This window comes from Oncorhynchus keta, chromosome 29, assembly GCF_023373465.1.
Source record: "Oncorhynchus keta strain PuntledgeMale-10-30-2019 chromosome 29, Oket_V2, whole genome shotgun sequence".
NCBI classification, from domain to species: Eukaryota; Metazoa; Chordata; class Actinopteri; order Salmoniformes; family Salmonidae; genus Oncorhynchus; species Oncorhynchus keta.
The window spans coordinates 45592167-45609677 of record NC_068449.1 but is presented as its reverse complement, the minus strand read 5'-3'; the positions used below and the strand labels follow the sequence as shown (position 1 = coordinate 45609677).

The 17511-nt window shown below is 42.6% G+C and overlaps 1 protein-coding gene across 1 annotated transcript in view; it reads left to right on the top strand.

Annotated features, from left to right (window-relative positions):
• The first annotated feature begins 31 nt into the window (after window positions 1-31).
• The window catches only part of LOC118362969 (large neutral amino acids transporter small subunit 3-like), a 34946-nt gene continuing 17466 nt past the window's right edge, over window positions 32-17511 (top strand). Inside the window, exons 1-5 of the mRNA XM_035743726.2 lie at window positions 32-220; window positions 8742-8902; window positions 10102-10285; window positions 10490-10545; window positions 10693-10769. Coding sequence (XP_035599619.2) covers window positions 8749-8902; window positions 10102-10285; window positions 10490-10545; window positions 10693-10769 — 471 coding nt within the window. The 5' untranslated portion in view covers window positions 32-220; window positions 8742-8748. The remainder of the gene's footprint in view (window positions 221-8741; window positions 8903-10101; window positions 10286-10489; window positions 10546-10692; window positions 10770-17511) is intronic.

Below are 17511 nucleotides of genomic sequence, written 5' to 3'. Positions count from 1 at the left end.
TTGGAAGGCGAGAGGAGGGGTTTAAAGTCATGCAGATGTAGTGAAGTTGTGACGAGGAACTAACCGAATGGAAAGTGAAGTTTCACAAGACTCACAGTAACTGACTATAACGTGTTATAGCAACACATGAACAGTTTAAATCCCACTTTTTTCCCCCACTAAAGACGGGAAATAAACCATTTATCATAGATATCGATTCTTTCAGGGATTATCGTCTGAAGTAAGTAATTTCTGTCATATTTTGGGGTTTTGCATGTTCAGAAATGTTAATCTTTTGTGTCTGTGGTAAGAGGAATTTGACTTTACGCACATGGCACAAGACGTCTTTTGAATATTTGTTTTTTTCCCTCATTCTATTTCATTCTTTATTTGACTGTCTTTAATTTGTTTTCCTATTAATGTACATGCCTTTTGTGTAGACAGAGTGACAAGGATGATTTTATATCAGTTTAAACAATGCTAAAGTTATTATGTTGACACTAGTATGTTTGACGCTAATTATATCACAAATTTGTTCTTGACACGTTTCAGGTGTCGTTTAGCCATAAGAGTAGTATAATGGAGGGTGACCAGTACATTATTTATAGTCAACTTTGTATAATTGGAAATCGGTCCAGTTTTGAACGCGGCAACGGGCATTCCATGCGCTGTCCACGTAAAAGGTGGCACCACCAGTGTCACCTGGACGCAGCTGTTAGTGCGCACACAGGGGAGCACGAGGAGAGGTCAAGTGACTGGCCGCACTAGGGGCAACAGCTGAGAATGAGTGACAGAGAGAGAGAGTAGAAAGAGAGGTGGGGCGGTTTTACCACCCCTGGTTTTAAGAGATCTGTGACCATCCATGTGGACTCCATATTACTAGTAGTAGTAAATCAACCTATAACCATGCCAACAGCACCAATCAACCAGGGCCACATACTTGGTTGTGATGCAAACCTATGACGTCATATCTCTCTCGACACACTTCACAGTTAGTTGGTGTTGGTGGACTGATCTGTTCATGACATGGCCAGTGAATGGTGGTGCCAGTGTTAACATATTGTGTATTTACTCTGCCTTCGCTGGTGTCTACAGCAGGAATTGGAAATCCAGAAACTCTTGGAGGAACAGTGGAAGGTGATAAGTGCTTCTTTACTATTACGTTTACCAATAAAGAAGATCTTTATCAACTTCCACTGTTCCTCTAAAAGATTTGCTGGATTTCTTATTAATGATGCTTTCCAACTTTCTTTTGAATCAAATGAAATGTTATCGGTCACATGCACATATTTTGGCAGATGTTAGTGCGGGTGTAGTGAACACAGTAATCAAAGAGGTGAATGGAGATCCAAATAGCCAGAACACAGCTTACTACAATGAGATGCAGCCACGCACAGCTGTCTTTCCACACAAATAGACCAGTTAAAGGTCCACTTCAAAAATGGAAAACCATTCCGCTCATGAGTACAGCAACACGTTGTGATATGGCACAATACACTTCTGTGGGTCATATTCGACCCACGTAATCAATTGAGCAATACCAGGCCGACAATAAACACGTTTCCAATACGTACAGTTCCATTTACAACCACGAAAACCAGTATGAACCGGTTGCTATTAAAATAACGTTTTTGGACTGAAAACCTTACGGCTTAGGGTAGGATTCTAGGCTAACATGGCCGCCTCCTCTTGTTCAAAGACCTTCAGGAACACTCGGAGGTGGAGAGGGCTATGGAGACATTCTCCTTGCGCCGCTTGTCGATACAGCGCAGTGGAGATACAGATTTTTCACGAAGCTGTCACTCAATAATTTGAATGTTTTTTTGCCATTTTTATATTAGTGACGTACAACTAAAACTGAGGGGACACAAGTTTCAGCTGAGGGAGGAGCAGAGAGGTCAGAGGTTAGAGGTCAAAGTCTCACACTTTCCCATGTTGGGCTACCGAGTGGCGCAGCGGTCTAAGGCACTGCATCTCAGTGCTAGAGGCGTCACCTGGTTTGAATCCAGGCTGCATTACAACCGGCCATGATTGGGAGTCCCATAGGGCAGCGCACAATTGGCCCAGCGTCGTCCAGGTTTGGCCGGTGTAGGCCGTCATTGTAAATAAGATTTTTTTCTGACTTGCCTAGTTAAATAAAAGGTTAAATTACATGTTGTTTTTTTTCTGTTTTGTTTCAGTATGAGCACATTCCAGATACAATATCCTTATGTCATATAGATGTGGTAGTAAGTCATCTTTGCCTGCTCATAGTTGGCTAAAATCACATGATTCACACCCGATGATGTCATCAGTGTCTCCGGATGATGCCATCGGAAAAAAATATATTTTCTTCTATCTTTGTAAGCTTACGATCAGCTGTCCGTCCTGTCTCCCTGTAGCGCTGTCTTAGGCATCACCCAGTATGGACATTGCAATTTATTGCCCTGGCCACATCTGCAGTCCTCATGCCTCCTTGCAGCATGCCTAAGGCACGTTCATGCAGATGAACAGGGACCCTGGGCATCTTTCTTTTGGTGTTTTTCAGAGTCAGTAGAAAGGCCTCTTTACTGTCCTAAGTTTTCATAACTGTGACCTTAATTGCCTACCGTCTGTAAGCTGTTAAGTGTCTTAACGACCGTTCCACAGGTGCATTAATGAACATTAATTGGTAACGTTTCATTGAACAAGCATGGGAAACAGTGTTTAAACCCTTTACAATGAAGATCTGTGAAGTTATTTGGATTTTTACGAATTATCTTTGAAAGACAGGGTCCTGAAAAAGGGACGTTTCTTTTTTTGCTGAGTTTATACACTAGACAGTGTCAGAGGAAGGCCCCAAAAACGTTCAGAGACTCCAGTCACCCAAGTCATATAGTTTTTCTCTGCTACCCACACGGCAAGCGGTACCGGAGCGCCAAGACTAGTACCAAAAGGCTCATTAACAGCTTCTACCCGCAAGCCTGCAAGACTGCTGAACAATTAATCAAATTGCCACCAGACTATTTACATTTACAACCCCCCTCTCAATTTGTTTTGTACACTGCTGCTACTCGAATAACCTGTACCCCCTGAATATAGTCTCATTGTTATTTTATTGTGTTACTTTTTATAATTTTTTACTTTAGTTTATTTGGTAAATATTTTCTTAACTCTTTCTTGAACTACACTGTTGGTAAAGGGCTTGTAAGTAAGCATTTCACGGTGTCCACACTTGTATTTGGCGCATGTGCCAAATCAAGTTTGATTTGATGTTAGGGTGGTGCTAGAGATGACCAATTTCATGTTGAAAAAGGGTGAAGTTTCTCTTTAAACACTTTTCCAGTCATGGTAATAACCAGATATTCTGTGCAACATAGATGTGTTCCCATGTAGTGTACAGGTGTAGTTAAGTGGGACTGGGTCTGTGACCACTGCAGCTATTTTTGGCCCCAGCTGGCCGAAGTCCCAGTCTGGATGCAGGCCTGTGCTCAAGAGAGGTAATAGACCCTCAGTCAAACCTGCTTTACCTACACACACAGTCACAGATAGACTGGCATTTATTCACACTTATATCAAACATTTTGTATAACTAAACCAAGAAAGACCACAGCCGGTCATTTCAAATGGGAACAAATGAGTCATAGTGGGCAGAACAAGGAAGGTGGTGGGCAGAGCCAAGCAAGAGCTAGCGAGATCCTATTGGCATGCTCTCACAATCATTTGCATATGTATGTTAGGGACCGCCTACTCTGAAGTGCGTGTGTGCAATAACTCAATTCGCCTTTGCTCTCCTTCTAAACAACATTTTTTTTTTGTAGTTTTTTTGTTGTTTTTGCAAAGGGTAAAGTCTACAAAACTTTAGTCCACTCTGTTTCGTAACAGATTCTAGTTTTAGGGAACAGAAAACTGAATTGAGATCAAATATTTCATTGACGAGAAAATGAGCAGAATGCCGACCAAAATCCATCTCGTTGCATCTTCGCCGAGCGGATACTTCAAGTGTATACATCCGGAGAAATATCTGTCTCACTGTTCTATCTGTGCTTATATGTACTCACACATACATCTAACATCCATTTGTTTTATGCATACAGACATCATGCCTATTGGCCACAGGTAAACATATACATTTTTTGTGAGTTATACTCCGGAGTTATACTCTTCTCATTGGAATTTACATTTTTACAAGGCACATTGCACAAGGCTAAACTCTCCCGAACTAGGTCAGGCTGTGTGCGTATGTGTGTGCCGATAGGCACCTGCAAAAAAACAGAGTGTGTGTTTGTGTCAGTCCCTGCTCTCTGATACCTGATAGGTCCACGGCATGAGGTCAGGCACACAGTGGTAAGGTCAATGTGACGTGGTGAGGTTGGACCCAGGTGCAGGGAAGAGACCAGACGAGGAGTCAGTGGTTAAGGATAGACATAAATGCTTTACTGATAAACAGTAGCCGCAGGATCACAGTACACTGGGGAAAACCCCCCACTAAGTCTCGAAAACTCACTCAGGAAACAAACACAGAGACAATTAAAGCTGCAAAGGAAAACAGAACCCCCCCCCCCTTTAATAGGGAAATCATAATGAGTAATAGGACACAACTGAGTGTCATTAATGTCTTTAATCGCCAGTTTTGTACAACGCAACTCAGACCAGAGCATACCGGACCTATTTTCTCTCCATATCCCTGGATTTCTACCGCAAGCTCTGGACATTTATACCTGGATCTTGCAGCTAGCTAGCTGCTATCCGAGTGACTATTTGCTTACGTCGGTCCCGGAGCAAACATAAATTATTACGGAGCTAGCCAGCTGAAGAGTTCCATCAGCCACTCCTGGGCTACAATCACCTATCCGGACCCGTTTTACTGCCAACGCGGAGCCCCACCGGGCCTTCACGACTGGACTACCGATGTTATCTGCCCGCTAATCTACCGACGGAAACGCACGAGGTGACTAAAAACAGACCTCCATCCTCTGCCAGCTTGCTACCCATGGCCCGGCTAACTGTCTGAATTGCCATGACCCCAACCAACCTCACTACTCACTGGACCCTTATGATCACTCGGCTAAGCCATGCCTCTCCTTAATGTCAATATGCCTTGTCCACTGCTGTTCTGGTTAGTGTTTATTGTCTTATTTCACTGTAGAGCCTCTAGCCCTGCTCATTATACCTTATCCAACCCTTCAGTTCCACCACCCACACATGCGATGACATCACCTGGTTTCAATGATGTTTCTAGAGACAATATCTCTCTCATCATCTCTCAATGCCTAGGTTTACCTCCACTGTATTCACATCCTACCATACCTTTGTCTGTACATTATACCTTGAAGCTATTTTATCGCCCCCAGAAACCTCCTTTTACTCTCTGTTCCGGGCGTCCTAGACGACCAATTCTCATATCTTTTAGCCCTACCCTTATCCTACTCCTCCTCTGTTCCTCTGGTGATTTAGAGGTGAATCCAGGCCCTGCAGTGCCTAGCTCCACTCCTATTCCCCAGGCACTCTCTTTTGATGACCTCTGTAACTGTAATAGCCATGGTTTCATGCATGTTAACATTAGAAGCCTCCTCCCTAAGTTTGTTTTATTCACTGCTTTAGCACACTCTGCCAACCCGGATGTCATAGCCGTGTCTGAATCCTGGCTTAGGAAGACCATCAAAAAACTCTGAAATCCCCATCCCTAACTACAACATTTTCAGACAAGATAGAACGGCCAAAGGGGGCAGTGTTGCAATCTACTGCAGAGATAGCCTGCAGAGTTCTGTTCTACTATCCAAGTCTGTACCCAAACCATTTGAACTTCTACTTTTAAAAATCCAACTATCTAAAAACAATTATCTCACCGTTTCCGCCTGCTATAGACCACCCTGTGCCCCGGACACCATATGTGAACTGATTGCCCTACATCTATCTTCAGAGCTCGTGCTGCTAGGTGACCTAAACTGGAACATGCTTAACACCCCAGCAATCCTACAATCTAAGCTTGATGCTCTCAATCTCACGCAAATGATCAATGAACCTACCAGGCACCACTCCAAAGCTGTAAACACGGGCACCCTCATAGATATCATCCTAACCAACTTGCCCTCTAAATACACCTTTGCTGTTTTCAAACAAGATCTCAGCGATCACTGCCTCATTGCCTGCATCCGTAATGGGTCAGCGGTCAAGCGACCTCCACTCATCACTGTCAAACGCTCCCTGAAACACTTCAGCGAGCAGGCCTTTCTAATCGACCTGGCCCGGGTATCCTGGAAGGATATTGACCTCATCCCATCAGTAGAGGATGCCTGGTTATTTTTTTTAAATGCCTTCCTCACCATCTTAAATAAGCATGCCCCATTCAAGAAATTTAGAACCAGGAACAAGGGCAGTCTCCAGACCTGACTGCCCTTAACCAACACAAAAACATCCTTTGGCGTTCTGCATTAGCATCGAACAGCCCCCGGGATATGCAACTTCTCAGGTAAGTTAGAAACCAATATACACAGGCAGTTAAAAAGCCACGGCTTGCTTTTTCAAGCAGAAATTTGCTTCCCGCAACACAAACTCAAAAAAGTTCTGGGACACAGTAAAGTCCATGGAGAATAAGAACACCTCCTCCCAGCTGCCAACTGCACTGAGGATAGGAAACTCTGTCACCACCGATAAATCCACTATAATTTTGAATTTCAATAAACATTTTTCTATCGCTGGCCATGCTTTCCACCTGGCTACCCCTACCCCGGTCAACAGCACTGTAGCCCCGACAGCAACTCGCCCAAGCCTTCCCTATTTCTCCTTCTCCCAAATCCAGTCAGCTGATGTTCTGAAAGAGCTGCAAAATCTGGACCCCTACAAATCAGCCGGACTAGACAACCTGGACCCTTTCTTTCTAAAATGATCTGCCGAAATTGTTGCAACCCCTATTACTAGCCTGTTCAACCTCTCTTTCGTGTCGTCTGAGATTCCCAAAGATTGGAAAGCAGCTGCGGTCATCCCCCTCTTCAAAGCGAGAACACTCTTGACCCAACTGCTACAGACCTATATCTATCCTACCCTGCCTTTCTAAGGTCTTCGAAAGCCAAGTCAACAAACAGATTACCGACCATTTCGAAACCCACCCCACCTTCCCCGCTATGCAATCTGGTTTCAGAGCTGGTCATGGGTGCACCTCAGCCACGCTCAAGGTCCTAAACGATATCTTAACCGCCATCGATAAGAAACAATACGGTGCATCCGTATTCATTGACCTGGCCAAGGCTTTCGACTCTGTCAATCACCACATCCTCATCGGCAGACTCGATAGCCTTGGTTTCTCAAATGATTGCCTCGCCTGGTTCACCAACTACTTCTCTGATAGAGTTCAGTGTGTCAAATCGGAGGGCTTGTTGTCTGGGCCTCTGGCAGTTTGTTTGGGGGTGCCACAGGGTTCAATTCTTGGGTCGACTCTCTTCTCTGTATACATAAATGATGCCGCTCTTGCTGCTGGTGAGTCTCTGATCCACCTCTACGCAGACGGCACCATTCTGTATACTTCTGGCCCTTCTTTGGACACTGTGTTAACAACCCTGCAGGAGGCGTCTCAGCTCTTGGTGGACATGCAGTATGTGTTCTGGAAGGGTTTTGGCGAAGATCGAGATGTCATCGAGGTAAACAAAGAGGAACTGATTCAATATATCCCTAAGAGTGTCATTGACCAATGCTTGAAAGACTGCCGGTAACCGTATACCCACTGCGACGCCTGTAGGACTGGGCGATGAGACTTGAGCATTGGCTCCTCCTGGGTTGAGGTTGGACTGTTGTTGGAGGGAGTTGGTAAGTGGCCAGAGGCTCCTTGGTGGGTTACAACATTCTTGATCTGGGTGACAGTCAATTCAGGGGTGACTACTCTACTCACCACTCAGGTCTTTTCTCATCTTTGTCTCTCCTTTATTCTCATCTTCACCAATCCCTTATTCCTCTCCCTCCTCAGGGCAGTTAGTTCTTTCCACTAAACTAAAACTCCCTACTACATTGCACAGTTCGGGCTTGATCTGATTTATCTTTAGGGGAACTGGCAACTGTGCGCACTGAGCTCCCAAAAAATAAAATAACTAAATGGAATTCAAATAATTGAAACCAACAATAATGATAAATAACCAACATTTCGGTTATTCGCTCAGCACTACATTACAGACAGATCTGTGTGTTGTTTTGCTAACTTTGCTAAGAATAGTCTACATTCAGAGTGTTTCCACAATTCATTATGCAACATAATGAAATAATTCAATTTCTCTTGGATCCTTTACATCCGTCTGTCGAAGTCTTCATACCACCAGTCTGTCATGTTAAGGGAGGGGGGAGCATATATTCTATATGTTTTATAGAAAGTCAACACATTCGGGATTATAGCGGAATTGACAGAGAAACCAGTCAGCACCGCTTCCTTCCAGAAACCAGAATGATGTGGTCGCCGTGATGGTGGTGATGACGAGTCAGTCGTGTGGTTAACCTCAACCTCTCAGTGGTCGGATCCCACAGAGGGTTTATATTGCCGTCCTCGTCCGTTTTGTTGCTCTCTGAGCTCAGATGAAAGTGAGGAGGAAAGCAGCTGCACACTTAAAAAAGAAAAACATCCTTTCTTGCTTTGATAGGTATTTTTAGTTTTTGTCGACCTTTGACGTTTGTTGATGCAACCTTGAAGTTCCGCACGGAGAGTGTGTGCAGTACTTCAGTCTTTAAGAAAGGATTGTTAAACGTTAAACTCTCTCTCCCCTGTCTTCCCCTTCCTCTTGTCTTTCTATTTCTACCACCTCTCTCTCTCTCTCTCCCCCCAGAGCAGCGATGGCTCCTTCTCTGGCCCAGGCCTACCGTAGGCGCTGGTGGATGGCGGTGACTGCGGTCATAGAGAACCTGCTGTTCTCTGCTGTGCTGCTGGGCTGGGGATCGCTACTCATCATGCTCAAGAACGAGGGCTTCTACTCACACCTCTGCATAGGTACGTCCCCGTCCATGGGTAACACTCACACAGGGATGCTGTATACTTCAGGGTTGGGGTCATTTCCATACTAAGGGATGCCGTATACTTCAGGGTTGGGGTCATTTCCATACTAAGGGATGCAGTATACTTCAGGGTTGGGGTCATTTCCATACTAAGGGATACCGTATACTTCAGGGTTGGGGTCATTTCCATACTAAGGGATACCGTATACAGGGTTGGGGTCATTTCCATACTAAGGGAGGGTCATTTCCATACTAAGGGATGCGTATACTTCAGGGTTGGGGTCATTTCAGGGTTAGGGTCATACTAAGGGATGCCGTATACTTCAGGGTTGGGGTCATTTCCATACTAAGGGATGCCGTATACTTCAGGGTTGGGGTCATTTCCATACTAAGGGATGCCGTATACTTCAGGGTTGGGGTCATTTCCATACTAAGGGATGCCGTATACTTCAGGGTTGGGGTCATTTCCATACTAAGGGATGCCGTATACTTCAGGGTTGGGGTCATTTCCATACTAAGGGATGCCGTATACTTCAGGGTTGGGGTCATTTCCATACTAAGGGATGCCGTATACTTCAGGGTTGGGGTCATTTCCATACTAAGGGATACCGTATACTTCAGGGTTGGGGTCATTTCCATACTAAGGGATACCGTATACTTCAGGGTTGGGGTCATTTCCATACTAAGGGATACCGTATACTTCAGGGTTGGGGTCATTTCCATACTAAGGGATACCGTATACTTCAGGGTTGGGGTCATTTTCATACTAAGGGATACCGTATACTTCAGGGTTCAATTCCATTTAAATTCCAGTCAATTCAGAAAATAGACCAAATGCCAATTCAAAATGCCAATTCAATGTTTCTCATTGAAAAGCACAGAAGAGAACTTCATAGTACTTTCCAAACTGTGTGTAATTGAAATGGAATTGACCCCAGGTATACATAAACCTATGCATAGATACTGTGGGGTGAATCCTAACGACCACTGATATCAACGCATGACTAAGTGAAAATTCAACTCCAGTGGAACTTGGGATTTCGCCCCTGTATACGTCCATAGAGATATACATGTCTATGGCACATGTGGTTTCCTGTGTCTTGTATAGTTCTCAACTCCCGTCTCTCTCGTCCCCTTCCTTACCCTTCTCCTGCTCCCCCTCTCTTTCTTCACCTCTCTCCACCCCCCTCCCAGACAACGAGACAGTGTTCAGTAACATCAGTTCGTGGGACAGTGGTATCTGGCATAGCTGCGTGGACCAGGAAGAGATGTTGAATCTGGGCTTTACCATTGGCTCCTTCCTGCTGAGTGCAGCCACTCTGCCGCTAGGTATCCTGATGGACAAGTACGGGCCCCGCCCGCTCCGCCTCCTCGGCAGGTAAAAGACGGGACACATCATCATCGTCATTGCCGTCATCATTATAGTAATATTAAATCATCAGCGATTAACACTGTGATTGTCATTGTCACCATTATAACTTTTTTAACAATCGTCATGACCATAGCCGTTATCTTCACAACCATCGTCACCATCATTATCTTCCATGAGTCAGCGTCATCATCAAGTCCCTCTCTCTTGCAGTGCGTGTTTTGCTTTCTCTTGTGCCATGATAGCTGGAGCTGCCTATAACCCCGAAGGTAAGGATCCTAAACCGCTGTAAGTCACTGTAAATGAACACTAAATGTACAGAAACATCACATTGAACACATCTGCTTATTACATTACACTGCACACATAGATCTCACTTAACGGTCTCCTTCTTCCTCCTCCCTTTCCTCCTCCAGTACTCTCGGCCCTCATTTTCATAGCAGTCTCCTTCAACGGCTTCGGAGGAATCTGCCTCACCTTTACCTCCCTCACGGTAAGACACACGCGCGCACACACACACGCGCGCACACACGCGCACGCACGCACGCACGCACGCACGCACGCACGCACACACACACACACACACACACACACACACACACACACACACACACACACACCATCCTTCTCCTCTACATGGACACAACAAGGACATATCCAAAGTTCCCAGAACACACCAGCGGCTGGTGGGAGGAGCTATAGGAGGACGGGCTCATTGTAATGGCTGGAATGGAATTAATGGAACGGTATGAAACATATGGAAACCACATTTGTGCATATCAACCGTATACCCACTGTATAACAACAATATACCCACTGTATAACAACAATATACCCACTGTATAACAACAATATACCCACTGTATATCAACAACATACACACTGTATATCAACAATATACCCACTGTATATCAACAATATACCCACTATATATCAACCGTATACCCACTGTATATCAACAATATACCCACTGTATATCAACAATATACCCACTATATATCAACAATATACCCACTGTATAACAACAATATACCCACTGTATAACAACAATATACCCACTGTATATCAACAATATACCCACTGTATATCAACAACATACACACTGTATATCAACAATATACCCACTGTATATCAACAATATACCCACTATATATCAACCGTATACCCACTGTATATCAACAATATACCCACTGTATATCAACAACATACACACTGTATATCAACCGTATACCCACTGTATATCAACAACATACCCACTGTATATCAACAATATACCCACTGTATATCAACAATATACCCACTGTATATCAACAACATACACACTGTATATCAACAATATACCCACTGTAATCAACAATATACCCACTGTATATCAACAATATACCCACTGTATATCAACAATATACCCACTGTATATCAACAATATACCCACTGTATATCAACAATATACCCACTGTATATCAACAATATACCCACTGTATATCAACAATATACCCACTGTATATCAACCGTATACCCACTGTATATCAACAATATACCCACTGTATATCAACAATATACCCACTGTATATCAACAATATACCCACTGTATATCAACAATATACCCACTGTATATCAACAATATACCCACTGTATATCAACAATATACCCACTGTATATCAACAATATACCCACTGTATATCAACAATATACCCACTGTATATCAACAATATACCCACTGTATGCCAACCGTATACCCACTGTATATCAACAATATACCCACTGTATATCAACAATATACCCACTGTATATCAACAATATACCCACTGTATATCAACAATATACCCACTGTATATCAACAATATACCCACTGTATATCAACAATATACCCACTGTATATCAACAATATACCCACTGTATATCAACAATATACCCACTGTATATCAACAATATACCCACTGTATATCAACAATATACCCACTGTATTTCAACAATATACCCACTGTATATCAACAATATACCCACTGTATATCAACAACATACCCACTATATAACATCAATATACAAACTGTATATCAACCGTATACCCACTGTATATCAACAATATACCCACTCAGCAATATCCTCACGGTATATCAACAATATACCCACTGTATATATATGCCAACCGTATACCCACTGTATATCAACAATATACCCACTGTATGTATGTATATCAACAATATACCCACTGTATATCAACAATATACCCACTGTATATCAACAATATACCCACTCAACCGTATATCAACAATAACCCACTGTATATCAGCAATATCCCACTATATCAACAATATACCCACTGTATATCAACCGTATACCCACTGTATATCAACAATATACCCACTGTATATCACCAATATCCCACTGTATATCAACAATATACCCACTGTATATCAACAATATACCCACTGTATATCAACAATATACCCACTGTATGCCAACAATATACCCACTGTATATCAACAATATACCCACTGTATATCAACAATATACCCACTGTATATCAACAATATACCCACTTATGCCAAATATACCCACTGTATATCAACAATATACCCACTGTATATCAGCAATATCCTCACGGTATATCAACAATATACCCACTGTATGCCAACCGTATACCCACTGTATATCAACAATATACCCACTGTATGCCAACCGTATACCCACTGTATATCAACAATATACCCACTGTATATCAACAATATACCCACTGTATGCCAACCGTATACCCACTGTATATTTGTATATCTGCTCATTCTCTTATAGCTCTATGCTCACTCTGCCTAGTTGTATATAATGCATGTAAACCTTCTTTAAACTCCGCTGCCTGTATTCTGTCTCTAAATATCACTAGCAACACCATGTCACCAAGTACAATCCTGAGTATGTGTAAATGTACTTGGTGAATAAAGGTGATGTGATTCTGACCAGCCTCCTCTGAAACATACATATGTTAGTTATTATAACCATAGGAATAGATTCTACGGATATCACTAACTGTACATTGAGTGAACAAAACATTAAGAACACCTGCTCTTTCCATGACGTAGACTGACCAGGGGAATCCAGGTGAAAGCTATGATCCCTTATTGATGTCACTAGTAAAATCCACTTCAAACAGTGTAGATGAAGGAGAGACAGGTTAAAGAAAGATTTGTAGGCCTTGAGACAATTGTGACATGGATTGTGTATGTGTGCCATTCGGAGGGTGAATGACAAAAATGGGGTATGGTAGTAGGTGCCAGGCACACCGGTTTGTGTCAAGAACTGCTACGCTGCTGGGTTTTTCACCCTCAACAGTTTACTTTGAGTATCAAGAATGGTCCACCCAAATGACATCCAGCCAACTTTACATAACTGTGGGAAGCATTGGAGTCAACATGGGGCCAGAATCCCCAACATGGGGCCAGCATCCCCGTGAAACACGTTCGACACCTTGTAGAGTCCATGTCCAGACGAATTGAGGCTGTTCAGAGGGCAAAGGGGGGTTGTTCAACTCAATACTAGGAAGGTGTTCCTAATGTATGGTATACTCAGTGTATAAAGTGCATTCGGAAAGTATTGACTCCTTGATTTTTTCCACATTTTGTTACGTTACAGCCTTATTCTAAAATGGACTAAATAGTTTGTTTCCCTCATCAATCTACACACAATACCCCATAATGACAAAGTAAAAACTGGTTTAAAAAAAATTGAAATATCACATTTACATAAGTATTCAGACGCTTTACTCAGTACTTTGTTGAAGCACATTTGGCGGTGATTACAGCCTCGAGTCTTCTTGGGTATTACGCTACAATCTTGGCACACCATGTATTTGGGGAGTTTCTCCCATTCTTCTCTGCAGATCCTCTCAAGCTCTGCCAGGTTGGATGGGGAGCATCGCTGCACAGCTATTTTCAGGTCTCTCCAAAGATGTTCGATAGGGTTCAAGTCCGGGCTCAAGCTGGGCCACTCAAGGACCTTCAGTGACTTATTCCGAAGCCACTCATGCGTTTTCTTGGCTGTTTGCTTAGGGTCGTTGTCCTGTTGAAAGGTGAACCTTCGCCCCCAGTCTGAGGTCCTGAGCGCTCTGTAGCAGGTTTTCAGCAAGGATCTCTCTGTACTTTGCGCCGTTCATCTTCCCTCGATCCTGACTAGTCTCCCAGTCCCTGCCACTGAAATACATCCCCACAGCATGATGCTGCCAACACCATGCTTCACCTGTAGGGATGGTGCCAAGTTTCCTCCAGACATGACGCTTGGCATTCAGGCCAAATAGTTCAATCTTGGTTTCATAAGACCAGAGAATCTTGTTTCTCACAGTCTGAGAGTCCTTTAGGTGCCTTTTAGCAAACTCCAAGCGACTATCATGTGCCTTTTCCTGAAGAGTGGCTTCTGTCTGGCCACTCTACCATAAATGCCTGATTGGTGGGGTGCTGCAGAGATGGTTGTCCTTCTGGAAGGTTCTCCCATCTCCACAGAGGAACTCTGGAGCTCTGTCAGAGTGACCATTGGGTTCTTGGCCCTTCTCCCATGATTGCTCAGTTTGGCTGTGCTGCCAGCTCTAGGAAGAGTCTTGGTGGTTCCAAACTTTTTCCACTTAAGAATGATGGAGGCGACTGTGCTCTTGGAGACCTTCAATGCTGCAGAAAGGTTTTGGTACCCTTTCCCAGATCTGTGCCTCGACACAATCCTGTATCGGAGCTCTACAGACAATCCCTACGACCTCATGGCTTGGTTTTTGCTCTGTCATCCACGATCAACTGTGGGACATGATTTAGAGAGTTGTGTGCCTTTCCAAATAATTTCCAATCAATTGATTGGTCCACAGGTGGACAACAATCAAGTTGTAGAAACATCTCAAGGATGATAAATGGACACAGGATGCACCTGAGCTCAATTTCGAGTCTCATAGCAAAAGGTCTGGATACTTATGTAAATAAGGTATTTCTGTTTCTTATTTTTAATATATTTCAAAACCTGTTTTCTCTTCATCATTATGGGGTATTGTGTGCAGATTGATAAGCAAAAAAAGTAATTTAATCCATTTTAGAATAAGGCTGTAACGTGGCAAAATGTGGAAAAAATCAAGGGGTCTGAATACTTTCTGAATGCACTATGTGAGGCATACTGTAGCTATTACTATTATACGCTATATTACTGTATATTTTGTCTGTTGGTGTTCAGAGTCTCTACGGCACATGCTGTTCTGCTCCTGGCTCTAAATTCTAGCACACGGCCGTCGGCCAATCAGATTACTGGGCTGTCGACACGCTCGTCCCTGCCCCCTTCCCAAAACACACAAGGACACCCATCTCTCTCTCTCTCTCTCTCTCTCTTCAATTGACTTTATTCTCATTCAATTGATTTTATTGACATTGTCAAAGTTAATTATAAAAAAATATTTCATATATTTATAAATATCAAAAAAATAATTGAAAAACATATATTTATATATAATATATATATATTTGTATGTAAATAAATGGTGGGATCAACAGCAATAATAATAGTAGTAGTGGACATGGGATTACCATTAACAACAACTACAACAACAATATTAATGAGAACAGCAATACATTAAAGCAATGGTAGTAGACCAGTGTCAACGTGACTGAAAAGACACATGACGTGGTATGAAAGACAAAACAAAACAAGATGGGTAATATTATCGACATTACTTTGCACTTTTCACTGGCTGTCCCTCAGGTTGTAGCAGGAGGACACATATTTGGCTGCCAAAACTGCACATTTTGGCTTTTCACCAAATAAATATTTTATATTTTCTTCATCTTTTATAGTTTCAAATTCTTTGTATTGAATTATAATTTTGGGAAAGAAATATTCTCTTAGGTCTGAGTATTTGTCACAGTGTAATAGGAAATGCAGCTCTTGTCTCTACCTCTCCCCTGGAGCAGAGTGAGCACAGCCTGTCCTCTCTGGGCAGCCAGGTTTGTCTGTGACGACCGGTCTCTATAGCCAGACTGTGCTCACTGAGTCTGTACCTAGTCAATGTTTTCCTCAGTTTTATATCAGTCACAGTGGTCAGATAGTCTGCCACCATGTACTGTCTGTTTAGAGCCAAATAGCATTGAAGTTTACTTAGATTTTTTTGTGGTGTCTTTCCAATAGATTATATATTTTTATTTTTGTTTTGTGATGATTTGGTTGGGCCAGATTTTCTGAGTACCGTCCTGAGGCTCTATGGGGTTGGTTTGGGTTGGTGAACTGAGCCTCAGAACCAGCTGGCGGAGGAGACTCTTCTCTTGTTTCATCTCTTGACATTGTAGAGCTGTGTGATGGAATGTTTTGGGGTCACTTGTTTTTAGATGGTTGTAAAATTTGATGGCTCTTTTTTCTATTTGAATGAGGAGGGAGTATTGGCCCAATTCTGCTCTACATGCGTTATTTGGAGTTTTTCTTTGCACTTGCAATACAGTCTTGCAAAACTCTGCATGCAGTATTTTGATTGGATGTTGGTCCCATTTGGTAAATTCATTATTAGAGATTGGACCCCATACTTCACTGCCATATAGAGCAATAACTGATTGAAACATTTTGAGCCAGATTCTAATTGGAATTTCGATTTTGATGTTCCTTTTAATGGCATAGAATGCTCTTCTTGCTTTGTCTCTCAGCTCATTCACAGCCATGTGAAAGTTACCTGTGTTTCTGATATTTAGTCATAGATATGTGTAGTTTTTGGTGTGTTCTAATAGAACTGTGTCCAAATAGAATTTACATTTGTCATCCTTATTTCTGGACCTTTTTTGGAATATCATTATATATATATATTTTTAGGTTAACGGTCAGAGCCCAGGTCTGGCAGATCCCGTGAAGACGATCTAGGTGCTGCTGTAACCCCTCTTTAGTGGGAGACAGCAGCACCAGGTCATCTGCGTTCCTCAGACACTTGATTTCAGTGTTGTTTAGGGTGATACCAGGTGCTTCCGATACTTCTAATGTTTTTGCCAATTCATTAATGAAGATGTTAAATTGTGTTGGACTTATTGGGCAGCCCTGTTTCACTCCCCGTCCCTGAGAGAAGTCTGTTTGCTTGTTGCCAATTTAACCGCACATTTGTTTTTAGTGTACATTGATTTAATAAAATCATATGTTTTCCCTCCAATACCACTTTCTATTAGTTTATAAAAAAGACCTTCGTACCAAATTGAATCAAATGCTTTCTTGAAATCTACAAAACACGAGATGATTTAGCCTTTGTTTTG